Genomic DNA, 14,692 nt, shown 5'->3' with positions numbered 1-14,692 from the left:
ATATTTTAATTAAAAAAAAATACATTACTATGAAATTGATTCCCACTCCTTGTGAAACAGCCTCTCCCCAAATTTTTAAACTATTAAATCTATTTGCAAATTATTGACCTGTCTTCTCTATATTATATTAGTGATAAAATAATAGGAAGAATGATAGTATAGTATAGTATAATCTTTCTTGTCATTGTACAAAATAAATACAACGAAATTGGTTTTAGCTTCACTGGTACAAAATTATAGCAGAAACGAAAAAAGAAAGAAAAAGAAAAAACTGGTCATGGAGTGGTTATGGTTGTATTTAAAAGTCTGACAGGCCAAGGATAGAAACTATTTTTAAAACTATTTGTTTGGCTGGCTATACTCTGATGTCTTCTGCCCGATGGTAAAAGTTCAAAGAGACACTGACCAGGGTGTGAATCATCACTGAGTATCTTCCTTACTCTGCTAAAGCATCAAGACCTGGCGATGTGATCCAGTGGTGTCAGAGGGCCACCAATGGTTTCTTGTGCCGAATTGATCACTCGCTGTAGTGCCTTCCTGTCCACAGCTGTTAAACCAGCATGACATACTGTAATGCAATATGTGAGGACACTTTCTATGGTGGACGGATAGAAAGAGGTCATCAGCCGGACAATATTAAAGTTTCAAAATTCTTTGTTAACAATATTTTATTATAATCCATTCTAATAGAAAGTTTACCATGATATATTATCTATCCCAAATCATTCCAAAAGTTAAAAATAATTCACCCTGGATCAAATATCCACATTTCTTTCTTACTGTCATCTCTTTTCAATTGTTGTCAAATTAAATATAATAGATTTAATCTCCACAATAAGTCTATCTTCCCAAAAAAAGTCCAAATAGAAGTGATTTCCAATTATGTGTAATAAATCCATCCAGCCTCCCTCAATCTTTGCTTGTATATTTCAATCCAAGATAAAGTAAAAATTTAAAAAAGAAACTCCAAACATTTTGCAAAATTCAAAAAGTACAGAAATCCTGTGGTGAGAGTTTAATATTGAAATAAGCCAAATAAAAGGTCTTCCCCCTCCAAAAGCATGCCGTGCTTCTACACGGAGGGGGAACAGAGGTTACCCATAATTTTACTGTTACTGTTACTTTGAGCCAATCACTCTCTTAGCCTTCACCTCACAGGGTAATTGTTGTGGGGAAAATAGGAGGAGGAGAGTATTATTGTTTGCTGCTTTGAGTAATTTATAAAGTAATAAAGGCTGGATTTAAAAAAATGAATAAAATGCCTGCTTTGGATGAAATTTTACAGATTCACAAAAATATTCACACAAAATCACATAATTTTCATTTCATACATCTCAGCCATCCCTAGTACTCTTCTGAACTTTCCCTGCTATATCTAGCTTCCCTTTATCTTCTTTTTAGCAAAACAAAGTACTGAGCTATAGCAATCCATTATTTTCATTTTCCCAAAATTCCTTTTAAGAACAAAGTCTAGCCCAGAAACTTTTTACAAAACAAACTGATGTTGGAGACTATTGACTGCTTTACAGTATGTCAATTTTCCATTCATTTATTTTTCAAATTAAAAATAAAATTGAGATGGTAAGCACTAATATTTTGATCTGGACTGTCAGAATGTAGTTGCTAGGGGCCAAGAAATAAAAAGTGTTTGAAAATATTTGTGTATATTATTTAACTTATTTATATAAATTATTTAACAGTTCTATCTGTTAAAAGTTCCTTGAACTGTTCTACAGTGCTAACAAATACATCAATCCAGTTGGCTTTCAAGATTGTTTAGTAATCCCCCTACCCCCATATTTGTTTCTCAGTGAGTCCGCAATTAAAAGCCTTCATAGACAAGTTCATTAGTTATGGGCTTTATAGTCTATTTGGATATCAGATTAAAATAAACATTTTCTGAATTAATTCCTAGGTAAGCATATAAAGCATATACTTTGTTGTGGTAATTTGCCATTTTTTTTCCCTGTTTGGACTTCTGAGAACTTTTCAGCAAAGTTTTAAATAAATATTTGTGAAAATTATTAAGTAGTGGGAAGAAGTAGTTATTCTCCTCAAATAAAGCATGTAATAGTTGAGAAAGACAGTTGAGATTATTTTCATTAAATAAATAGTAACTGTTTAAGGGTGGTTAACATAAATCATTCTTTTAAAATCCTTTAAATAGTTAGAAGGAGTTAAGTGCAAAATATAAATATAACTTGAATGCTTTCAGAGAAACATTATCAGTCTGTATAGGACTTTCCCTAACTAATTTTATATATATTCTGAAATGTGTCTTTTTTTTTGTTTCTAAAAAAAAGTGTGCAATTTTCTTTCATAGGTTAGAAAATGCTTTCTATGAACATGCTCAGACCTATTACTACACAGAAATACGAAGAGTAAAATCTCATAAAGAATATTTGAACAAAACAACACATCAGGTATTATTAAGATTACTGATAAAGTAAACTACTATTAATGAAGCATTAGAAGTAAGATCTTAAAGAATACAAATATGTAACATTATTAAAAGGTAATATTAGTATAAGAGTTACTTATAAAATATTTTCTTTATTGACATTTCATTAGGTAAACTACCATTAAAATAAAGTTTATTCACAAAGGCATTTTTGTGATGTTTCAGTGCTGTTGTTTATTAATTTCTGTTAACAAGTAATATTACTTTTACTGTTGTTTTGATTAGAAAATTAATGTTTCATTATATTGAAAAATGGAAGAAGGAATGACTTGTGTTTGCATCTGTATATCTGTTTGTGTATCAGAAAAAAGATAAAGAAGAAATGAAAAGCAGTTTGGGAAAATTATTTATATCCTGCTGTTTTACTAAAATTGCCTAGAGATTGTAAAATATAATGATAAAACATCCAAATGCAAATTTTAGAAGCCCTATAAAAGCAAATTACAAAGTGCAATCTAGCAGCAAAAATAAAGCTTATGCTAGTGAACAAAATTAATTGAAACCCACTGAAAACATGTCAGGCTTACCTTTTAGCTAAGTATGAATAGATATTGATCCTCATTTAATGTTGCCTACATTAGAACGTTTATAGTTAAAATTAAAATGTTGCAAATTGGTTATGTTACAGCTTTTGTTTGTTAGACACCAGTTCAAAATAGCATTCTTCAGTGAGTTGAAGCAAGACACATTAAATGCTCTAAAGTAAGTATTTCCCCCCCCAAATACTGAAATAGTAAGTGAAGGTCTCTGTTCATCAAAGGCAGAGAATGGGTGGAAGAAGAATGGAAAGATTTTATATGTGGTAGTTGTTAAATCACCTCCTGCTATTTTCCAGGTTTTAAGTACATACTGCATGTTCTTCTCCTCAAATAACTTCACTCAAAGATAGTAACTGCCTTATGGTATAATACCAACAATATTGATTCATTTCAGCATGATGAGCACAACTCTTAATTTCTTAAATAAATCAAAAGTTAGTGAGATTCATCCTAGATAAAATGTACCTAAGAGTTGACACCAATTTGATGGCAATAATTAAATGGTGGAGTACCTGAAAGATGTGAAGAAGTGCTCTTTTGGAAAAATTGTTGACTGAGGAAAGGGTTAGAGTTAGGGTTAAGGTTACCATGTTTATCATTGAAGCTTTGGGATTTTGGGATTGTTTAACGGTATTTTATATTCCAAATGAATACTATTTTATGTTTAGAAACTACAAAACTGCCTTTAATCTTGTACATGAATTGAGAGCTCATGAAACAAATATGCTGGAAATCAAGACTATGGCAGGATTTATAAATTACAAGGTAACAACTATATTATTTTTACTTGCACTACTTTTAGGCTAAAGGTAGAATAATACCAATTTATACATGTATTAAAATTTTGTAGATATCTAGAAACATATATATGACAAGAACATTTTTATCCTTGATGTTGGAATGTGATAATAGGCGATGTATTGCTGACCATATGTCAGTAATTCTCAGAAAACCAGTCAGTTGGGTGACAGGTGCCAGTGCAATTTCTAACTAAGGAGACTACATACTGGCTGTTACAATCCTGATCCTTCTAGCTTATAAAGCATTTGGATGGCAAATGTCTACACATTGGAGAGAGTATCTCAAAAGTGCCTTTTCAAATCTCAACTGGACTTTCTTTTTTCCTTGAGGAAGGCATTTTTGCTCTTATCCAAGAAGCTTCTTCAGTTCTGACTGAATGGGGAGTGAGAGATGGAAGGATTCATTTGCCGTTATCTGGTTTTCAGCACTCTTTCTGAGAGTCATTGAGGCCACTTGTGGGTTTATCTGTGCCTTCAGGGTCATCTAAATCAATGCAAATGGGTCTGGAATCTTCTTGGAACTGCTGAAAGGACTGTGTTGTAAACAGGAGATAGGTGATATTCCTTCCTGTCTGTTGAGAGAGTGTTGTTGATAGCCTCTTTTACTCTTCTTTCAAACTAGTGATTCTCTCTGTCCAGAATGTGGACTTTTACCTAGATGACTGAGAATCTCCATAGACATCAGAGATGGTAGTTCAGGAGCTTGAAGATAAAGAATGACCAGTCAAGGTTCCCAAGATCCACATGTGGGATGCAAATTGTCTACTTTGAATGACTGCAATATGCACTTCTTCAAATTCACTGCCAGTGGAACTTTTAAATGGGGATTTCTAAGTGTTGCTACTTTGATTTAAGAAAAAGTTGATTATCAAATTGTTGATATAATCAGTTGCTGTGGAAACTGCAAAGATTCATCCATACGTTCTAGGCTTCTGCAGCATTTTAAAATTTAAAATCACAAAGATGGTTCAGAGCATGTGGAGAACTCTTCGGAGTACCTTTGTCTTCCATGAATTATGTGGGAGCCCGCATATGCTTTAAATTGCCTTTTTGTCTTCAAATCTGAAGTCTTAACAGATAGCTTTATTGGGAAATCACTTATAATTCATCCCTTTTTGCTAAAAAAAAAGATATATCATGGTTTTTTGTTTACATTTAGCTATCTTTTTGGTAGTTGCCATAGAGTTTCTTAAGTAGTGATTTGAGGGCAATGTGCATTTTAGGATAATCTGTTGAATACATTGAAGCTGGTTGAGGAGAGAGTAAGGGCAGAAAAGCAAGGCAAAAGGTTTCTGCTAAACACGTGACCTTTCTTCATATACTGTATCAAAGGGGTGGACAATCTGATGCCTGCACTGGACTACAGCTTCACCATTCTTTTGTTGTGGTTCAGGTTCAGAGCATTCTGGAATACATTTGATGCCTGTTCTGTTCTTCCTAGCAATAGAAGAAGAAAAAGACTAGCCTTTAAGATAAAAAGCTTTGTGGACAGACCTTAAACTGGCTCAGATGGAAAAATCTGAGACTACCTCTTCTGGGGAGACCAGATTTTTCAGCATTGTTCTTTGCATCTTTGAGATTAAACATTTAGATTATTTGGGAATGAATGGAATCCATTCTTTTAGTCCTCAATTATTAGCCTTTTCAGTTTGATTATTTTCATCACCCTAGCACTCTTAACATATGAAGGTATTTAAGGGTTAGATATAGAAAGATTCACATGAAAACATAAAAGTGATATGGCTTGCTACATAAATATACAATTTCATTATACTGAATTTGAGTTTCTAACCTTTATAAAGTGTTCTAATTTCTCATCTTTTTAGATCTGTCGCCTGTGTTTTCAGCATAATACACCACTGGATGCAATTGAACAATTTAGGAAACATATAGATCTATGCAAGAAAAAAATAGGAAGTACAGAGTTGGCTTTTGAGCATGCTGCCTGGATGTCAAAACAGTATGTTTTTAAAGTATTTTTAGTATTATGCTTGGCTAATTAATTACTTTGGGTAGTTCAAGACTGTATGACTCAGAATTAAGCTGGCAATAATGAAATAATGTCATTTGTTGACTTTATATCCTATTTTTTTCTCTGAACTCAAAGTATGCGGGGGTGGGGGAAGGTGTCTCCTATAATTTTATTCTCACAGTGACAGTCTGTGAGATGACAGCCAGTTTGGTCTAGGAGGAGGAAGGTGTGTTACATTTGTTCAACCCCTTGAGTTATTTGTAAACATAATAAAAGTGGGATTTACAGACACACACGTGTATGTGTGGGCGGGGTATGTATGTACATATGCTATATATATGTACACGTATATATGAATATACAGTGTTTCCCCCAAAATAAGACAGAGTCTTATTTTCTTTTGACCCTCGAAATATGGCTGTGGCCTTATTATCGGGGGGGGGGGCCACGGGATGAGCCAGGCCAGAGACTTTGGCAGGGGAAAGGAGGGAAAGTCAAGGGGGAGGCTCAGCTTAATGGGATATTAGATATCCTGCAAGGCACATTTCTTGCCTTGGGACTTCCCCACCCCCCTCCTACTTTTCTTTGCAAAAAGCAGAACCGCACCAGCTGGACAGGGCGGATATGAGGCAGGTGTTGTGCTTGGGATGGGGGGGGGAGAGTTTCTCAATGCCTCTCACCTCCTTTCACCTCCAAGCTTCCCCACTCATGCAACTTCCTCCTCCTTTTTCCTCCTCCTCTCGTAGAGGGGAATAGATAACATTTGCCTCTACTTGCAAGGGAGGCTTCAAACTCCTCTAAAAGCAGCCTCGTCGCTACTCAATGACAATCGCAGCGAGAGCTGTCAGTCAGCATGGAATGCCCCACGTCCGCCAAAGTTGGCTCCCAAAAGCAAGGAAAGCCGAAAAGCCTCGCTGCTGCCCGATAAGAACTGAGGCGATAGCTGTCAACCGTGACAAGCGTTGGAGCATTCAAAATGCGGCTCCCAAAGTCAAACTGATCTCCCTCCGTGGGAGCAGCACTTTCCATTCAGGCATGCTTAACAAAAAGGTAGAAAGACAGTCTGGCTGTCAAAAGGAGGCACCACACCCGCTTGGCGTGGGCTTTGCCAGGCGATGTCCTGAGAAGTTTAGGCGCCGCGCGGAGAGGGCGAGAGAGATAGAGGGGTGTGTGGTGGGTTGCAGGACCGTTGGGTTTCCAGGTGAAAAACGTGACACATTTAAACTTGCAAAAAAAAAAAAAAATCACAACCCTCTTCTTTCTTCTCACATACCCCCTCGGCATTACCCTTATCTTTCGGATTTGGTGAACACCCGAAAAGCCTGCTGTCTCTCGTCATGCATGCATTTAAGTAGTTTTGGGGGGACTTATTTTTTGGGGGGGTATTTTAACCCATGTGCTGAAAAGCCCGATTGGGCTTAGTATCGGGATCTGTTGAATTTTCGGGGAAACACGGTAAATATATAAATAAACTTGCCTGAGTAAGTCACCTAGTGAGCCTTGTGTATCTCTAGTGCAATTAGCAATCACCATGATAAAAGCTTATTAATACTGCTAATACGTTTCCTTTTTAAAATTGACATTAATAGCTGATGTATTATGATTGCAACCCTGCAAAGAAGCCTAGGGAAACAATGAAAAGAAATGTGTTTCTTATTCTTACATTTTGTGACACATACCGTATATACTCGAGTATAGGCCGACCCGAATATAAGCCGAGGCACCTAATTTTACCACAAAAAACTGGAAAAGTTATTGACTCGAGTATAAGCCTAGGGTGGGAAATGCAGCAGCTACCGGTAAATTTCAAAAATAAAAATAGATACCAATAATGTTTTTGAATATTTATTTCAAAGAAAAACAGTAAACTAGCGGTGTATTCAATGAAATACTTCACTCACCTCATGATGCTGATGTCCCGCTGTGATGATGATGTCCCGTGCAGCCGCGGGAGCGATGTCCCGCCTCCTATGACACACGGCACAGTGATTCCTATCATTGGATCACTGTACCAGAGGAGGTGGGACATCGCTATGTGGCTGCTTGCCATAACAAGGAGGAGGTGGGACATCGTTGCAGAGCGGCAGGAGGGGGAGGAAGGGGAATCGTAAGACAGCCCTGCATTACATTAGAACGTGAGGAGGGGGGATGGTGCGGTGCGCACTGCGCGGCAAACTGACACAGAGGGAGGGGAAACTCACAGGGGCACTGGGCCATTCACGAGTGTCACCCAGCGGCATGGCCCCGCCCCTTTTTCTCCTCCATTTCGGGCAAATTTTTCACTGACTCGAGTATAAGCCGAGGCGGCTTTTTTCAGCCCAAAAAGTGGGCTGAAAAACTAGGCTTATACTCGAGTATATACAGTAACACATTGTTTTGGGTTTTTTTATATAATTATGAAAGCTGGAAAATTTAAAGTGCTTCTTTAAATTTAGATTCTTAGGACCTTATATATTCATGAATTGCCTCTTATCATGACTTTTATTTTCAGTTCAACTTTTGGTAAAATATTAAAGTCTATGTTTATGGTTTCTTAACAGATTTCAGGCTTTTGGAGATCTATTTGATGAAGCTATTAAACTAGGGTTGACAGCTATTCAAACACAAAACCCAGGTTTCTATTATCAGCAGGCAGCATATTATGCCCAAGAACAGAAGCAATTGGCAAATGTTCATTGCAATCATGAGGTGAGTCATATATTATTTTACAGCTCATGAAACTCTGTAGTAAGATCATATATTTTTCTGTATCATGGTTTTTAGTAACCCTTTGTTTACTTCTGGCAAGCTGGTATTCTGGCAAATTGACATACCAAAGAATTATAGTATTTGGTACTTGTGTGCAAAAGAGTTTTCTTCAAGTCATTGAAATGTACTCTATTACCAGTATTCTGTAAAGAACTGATATATGTTCATTCCTTTGTGTACAAGGCATTCATACATGCACTTTTGTGTATGGCTATGCAGCTTATTTAAACATCAAATTTAGTCATGGATTATCTGCAAATCGCACTAATTAGATAAGGTCCTAAAATAATGCTGGGCGTTCCTTAAGTAATCTGAATGAATTTCAGATAAAGAATACCTTACAGATTAATATCAAATGATTATCCTTCCCAAGTTGACACTAATAACCAATGTGTATGTGCTAAAGAATCATCTATCTTACCTGAGTTGTAAGCATTTTCCATGTTCAATATAAATCTTGAATGTGAAACCTGAAATTTTGAAGTTTTATAGTAAATGCAAAATAAATGTTGGATACTCTAAATTTAATGTTTTTAATATCCCAATCCACTGTTTTACAGTGGAGCTACAATCCTGTGTGCAAATTTTAATTATAAGCCATGCTACATTAAATGATAGAATGACTATACAGTAATATGTATTTTTACTGAAAGTTTGCTAACAAAAAGGAATGTAGTATAGCTTTTCAGATTGCCAGGCAAAACATGTACTTTTCTCCTTATCAATTGTGATTTCTGTGCTTAAATATTTATTATCAATATAACTGATATTTAGTTAGCTAAAGAGTGTATTTATTCTTGGATTTAATTTAATATCTTATGATTCAGTTGATATTTTTGCATTTTGTATGAAATACTATGTTGGTGCAGGCTTGTTCTTCTATGAACTCATGTTTCTTCTTCCTTGACTTGTTATTTCATTATTACTTTGATTACACATTAAAAATCAAATGTAAAGAAAAAATTTGCTGAATTTACAGTCTTCTGTGATATATCCAAATCCGGATCCATTGGAAACACCAACTGGAATGCTTGACTTTTATGGACAAAGGCCATGGAGGCAAGGAATATTAAGTAAATATATTTTTAATTTCTTAATTAAAAAACAAATAACTTAATAAACATTTATGCTAGAAAATGTGAAGATAAATTTGTAGATCTTATAAACTGATCAGAGATGGTAACAGAATTCTGCGCTTCCTTGTTCAGCTCAGCACTTGTTTGTGTTCTTTTGAATGAATTAAACATTTAAACTGAACAGCGGGGAAAGATAATTAATTGATACATAACATTTCTGTCCCCAGCAATCTAAAACTCATAGGGTTATCAGTGCATGTAACAGATGTTTGTGCGGGTAAGATTATCACTCCTGCTGTCAAGCAAAACCAAGCATTTAATAGTGAGTGCCATACCGTGTGCATGTATCATACAAGTGGCAAGAAAATAGGGGCAGTCAGGAGTAACACAGGTTATGTAGACAATAAACACAGGGTCAATCAAAATGGACTCAAATGTCTATACACCAATGCACAGAGTATGAGGAATAAACAGGGTGAATTAGAAATTCAAGTAAATGAGGGCAGATACGATATTGTTGCCATTACAGAAACTTGGTGGGATGAAACCCACAAATGGAACATATAGCTAGAAGGATTTCAATTATTTAAAAGAAATAGACCAAATAAAAGAGGAGGTGGAGTTGCACTATATATAAGAAATAACTACATCTCTACGGAAATAGAGCACAACAATGATGAGAACTATCTTGAATGCATTTGGGTCAATATTAAAGGGTGGGGCGGGGAATGACATTGTCTATACTACAGACCACCCAATCAAGCAGAGGAAGTAGATGAACTTTTCGCTAGTCAGCTAACTAAGGTATGTAGCAAGCACGCTACAATAGTAATGGGGGATTTTAACTACCGTGACATCAACTGGAAAACAAACTCTGCACCAAGTGGAAGATCCAACAGGTTCCTAATGAACCTCGCAGACAACTTTGTTTCCCAAAAAGTAGAGAATGGAACAAGGGGATCGGCCATATTAGACTTAATTCTCACTAACAGAGAGGAAATGGTAGAAGGTGTTGAAGTCATAGGAACCCTGGGGGCAAGTGACCATGCAATATTGGAATTCAACGTTATGCAAACACAAGTAGTAGAACAAAGTCAAACCAGAGTCTTGGAAAGGGGGGGACATAGCTAAGGCAGAATATCAGCAAATAGCCTGAGCCTGTAAAGAAGAAGTAAGGAAAGCTAAGGTTCACAATGAAGAAAGGCTTGCCACAAAAGTAAAAAAATAACAAGAAAAGCTTCTTCCAACATGTTAAAAACAAGAAAAAGGTTAAGAAAACAATTGGTCCATTGCTGGGAGAAAGTAGCAAGAAGGTGACAAGCAACAGGGAGAAAGCAGAACTATTTAACTCATTTTTTACATCTGTCTTTACACAAAGGGATAAAACTGTCCAACCTATCAAAAACAGCACCACAAAAATTGAAATAGGGAAGAAAATGGTGAGCACCTGTCTACCCTAGTCAAGTTCAAATCATCAGGACCGGATGGATTACAACCCAGGGTTCTGAAGGAACTGGCAGATGAAATCTCAGAACCACTGAACTATATCTTTCAGAGACCCTGGAGCACGGGGGAACTGCCAGAGGACTGGAAAAGAGCTGATGTGGTTCCCATCTTCAAAAAAAGGGAAAAAATAGATCCAGGAAACTATAGACCTATCAGCCTGACCGCAATACCAGGAAAGATTCTGGAAAAGATAATCAAGCAACGAATTAGCGAATACTTAGAAGTAAACAAAGTAATAGCCAAATGCCAACATAGGTTTGTCAAAAACAGATCATGCCAGACTAATCTTATTGCATCCTTTGGCCAAGTGACAAAATTAGTGGACCAGAGGAATGTTGTTGATGTAGTTTACTTGGACTTCAGTAAGGCATTTGATAAGGTAGCCCATAACCTACTACTAGATAAAGTAGAAGAATGTGGGTTGGACAGCATCACTACCAGATGAATTTGTAACTGGCTGACCAACCTCACTCAACGTATAGTTCTTAATGGAATTGCATCTTCATGGAGGGAAGTATGCAGTGGAGTACCCCAAGGCTCTGTTTTAGGCCCAGTACTCTTCAACATCTTCATCAATTATTTGGATGAGGGAATAAATGGGGAACTCATCAAATTTGCAGATGACACCAAGCTGGCAGAAATAGCCAACACTCCAGAAGACAGGCTTAAGATACAGAAGGATCTTGACAAACTTGAACATTGGCCACTATCTAATAAAATGAAATTCAATGGTGAAAAGAGTAAGGTTCTACATTTAGGCAAGAAAAACGAAATGCACAGGTACAGTATAGGTGGTACCTTGCTCAATAGTAGTAACTGTGAGAGGGATCTTGGAGTCCTAGTAGACAACCATTTAAATATGAGCCAGCAATGTGCAGCAGCTGCCAAAAAAGCCAACACAGTTCTAGGCTGCATAAACAGGGATAGACTCAAGATCACGTGAAGTGTTAATACCACTTTATAATGCCTTGGTAAGGCCACACTTGGAATACTGCATTCAGTTTTGGTCATCACAATGTAGAAAAGATGTGGAGACTCTAGAAAGAGTGCAGAGAAGAGCAACAAAGAGGATTAGGGGACTGGAGGCTAAAACATACAAAGAAGGGGTGCAGGAACTGGGTATGTCTAGTTTAATGAAAAGAATGACTAGGGGAGACATGATAGCAGTGTTCCAATATCTCAAGGGTTGCCACAAAGAAGAGGGAGTCCAACTATTCTCCAAAGCACCTGAGGGTAGAACAAGACGCAATGAGTGGAAACTAACCAAGGAGAGAAGCAACTTAGAACTGAGGAGAAATTTACTGACAGTTAGAACAATTAATCAGTGGAACAGCTTGCCTCCAGAAGTTGTGAATGCCCCAACACTGGAAATCTTTAAGAAGATGTTGGATAGCCATTTGTCTGGAACGGTATAAGATTTACTGCTTAGACAGGGGATTGGACTAGAAGACCTCCAAGGTCCCTTCCAACTCTGCTATTGTATTGTAAATACAATTACAAAAAAGAGAGAATTAATTGGTTTTGTAGGACTGGGCATGAAACCCAGCTTTGGGTTCATGATAAATATATCAGGAACCCCTAATACGTATTTCCTAAATATTTAACAACTTACTGCAACAGAAAAATATGACTTAGTTGATGTTTTCCAGTAGACACTTTTTAAAAACAGTTTCTCCGAAGTAGTTTTTTAAAACACTGCTTCTTCAATAGTCATAATTTAACATGGCTTAAAGTTTGAACTAATATTTTACAGTCAGATGAAATAGTTACCGGAAGTTATGAGCGTGCTTCATGGCAAATTTCAAGTTTCACTACATCAGGGATGGGCAATTTATAACTCCAAGGCCGTTGAGGACTGCTTCAAGTCCCACTGTGATTGAGATGCCTAAAAAATTACTGTCATGGTTTTGCACAGTTTTGAAATGGGCAACATCTGAGAAATGTGTGGTGTAGCCCTAAAACAGGCATAATAGTTAAAAAAAATCTAAAATCCAGGAAATATTGCAGACTTTTGGCTCCATTCATATATTGCCCTATCCACTTTGCATTATTTATACTCTCTACACTGATGTTAGTGAAGAAAATAGATCTGCATATTGAAATGAATTAGAGTCCATGGAAAAACTATTTATTTATTTTGTTGCATATGCAGAGATTTGGAGAGATTACAGTTTCAATGTCTGGTCTTAAATGTTACTCATAAGAGAATAAAGATTAAAAAAAATGAAATAAATGCCATATGGCAAATATGTGATACAAGACATGCATTCCTATTTGCAATCTGCAAAGTAGCATAAATCAAGTGAATATTGCCTATTAGAAATGCCTGAGTAAATTAGCTGTTGCTAAGAAACAATTATGAGGTTTTCGGATGGGGTGTTATTAATATTGTTTTCTTGCAGGAGCTGTTTGAAAATACTCCAGATACATTTAATTCCTTCAGGGATTCTTTTAGATGAATCTTATCAAAAGAACTAAGAATATGATAGAATTCCAAACATTCTTTCTCCTAAGTTACAGAAGTGTTTGGAATCTATGTACTCCTGGCTTGGAACTAAGCATGTGCCTTAACAGTTGTAATAATAATGTACCCCTCTTGCAGCAAAACTCATTAAAATGGATTTTTCATTGTCTTATGCAGGTTTTGATCTTAATGATCCTGAAAAGGAGAAAGTGGGAATCTTAGCACTGCAACTGAAAGAGAAGAAAGTTCTCCATTCTGTAAGTTAGATTTCTGTTTATAGTTTCTAGTTTTTGTAAGTTCAAATATAACTGCCAATTTTTTTTTATTAGGAGCTAATAATCACCTTGTTGAGTAATGCAGTAACGCAATTCAAGAGATACAAGTGTCCAAGAATGAAAAGTCACTTGAGTAAGTTTCATTTTCAAACACCTCTTTAAAAGATGTTTAAATGTGTTAAAGTACTGGAAATAACCTCATTTTCTTTTCAGTGGTTCAGATGGGTGAAGAATATTATTATGCTAAAGATTACACCAAAGCTTTGAAGTAAGTGTGACTTTATAAATGTAGTATGGCATAGTTTTAAATACTTTAATATACCTAGAAACTATGAGAATTAGATTTTTCTGTCTCATCAATATGGTGAAATATATAATTTGGGATCCAAATTATTACAAAAAAATACAAGTTCTCATGGTATACATAATATAGCTCTGATCCTTAATATTTGTCTTTTTCTAAAGTAGGACCAATTATAGGATAACTGTTTTGCAGCTTTCCCTTTTCAGGATTAATGCCTGTACTAACCATAATTCTAACAACACCAGATTGTTGACCAACTTATAAAATGGTTGACCCACCATATACATTTGCTAAATGTATGTTAAGCTAACTGATCACCAGCAGGTCATCAAGTAGTTATAGTTACTTCTTTATTACACAAATAAATACACTGACAGACTGTGGGATTATGGGAACATTTGAACTTTGTATTGTTTTATTGAAAACTATTTGGAATACAAAGATTCCAAATAATTTACAACACAATAATATAAATCTCTAAACTTTCCTCATTTTCCACAGTCCATAAAATCAAATATAATAAAAACAATCACCGTATATACTCGAG

The 14,692-nt window shown here is 36.0% G+C and overlaps 1 protein-coding gene across 1 annotated transcript in view; it reads left to right on the top strand.

Annotated features, from left to right (window-relative positions):
• Positions 1 to 14,692, top strand: part of TRAPPC11 (trafficking protein particle complex 11) — a 44,491-nt gene that overhangs the window by 7,499 nt on the left and 22,300 nt on the right. The window contains exons 6-14 of the mRNA XM_032223706.1: positions 2,324 to 2,423; positions 3,090 to 3,163; positions 3,669 to 3,765; positions 5,627 to 5,760; positions 8,313 to 8,460; positions 9,500 to 9,593; positions 13,744 to 13,823; positions 13,896 to 13,974; positions 14,055 to 14,109. Of these exons, the coding sequence (XP_032079597.1) occupies positions 2,324 to 2,423; positions 3,090 to 3,163; positions 3,669 to 3,765; positions 5,627 to 5,760; positions 8,313 to 8,460; positions 9,500 to 9,593; positions 13,744 to 13,823; positions 13,896 to 13,974; positions 14,055 to 14,109 (861 nt within the window). The remainder of the gene's footprint in view (positions 1 to 2,323; positions 2,424 to 3,089; positions 3,164 to 3,668; positions 3,766 to 5,626; positions 5,761 to 8,312; positions 8,461 to 9,499; positions 9,594 to 13,743; positions 13,824 to 13,895; positions 13,975 to 14,054; positions 14,110 to 14,692) is intronic.

Source organism: Thamnophis elegans, chromosome 9, assembly GCF_009769535.1.
Source record: "Thamnophis elegans isolate rThaEle1 chromosome 9, rThaEle1.pri, whole genome shotgun sequence".
NCBI classification, from domain to species: domain Eukaryota; kingdom Metazoa; phylum Chordata; class Lepidosauria; order Squamata; family Colubridae; genus Thamnophis; species Thamnophis elegans.
The sequence above is the reverse complement of the archived record's forward strand: the minus strand, read 5'-3'. Positions and strand labels throughout refer to the sequence as shown.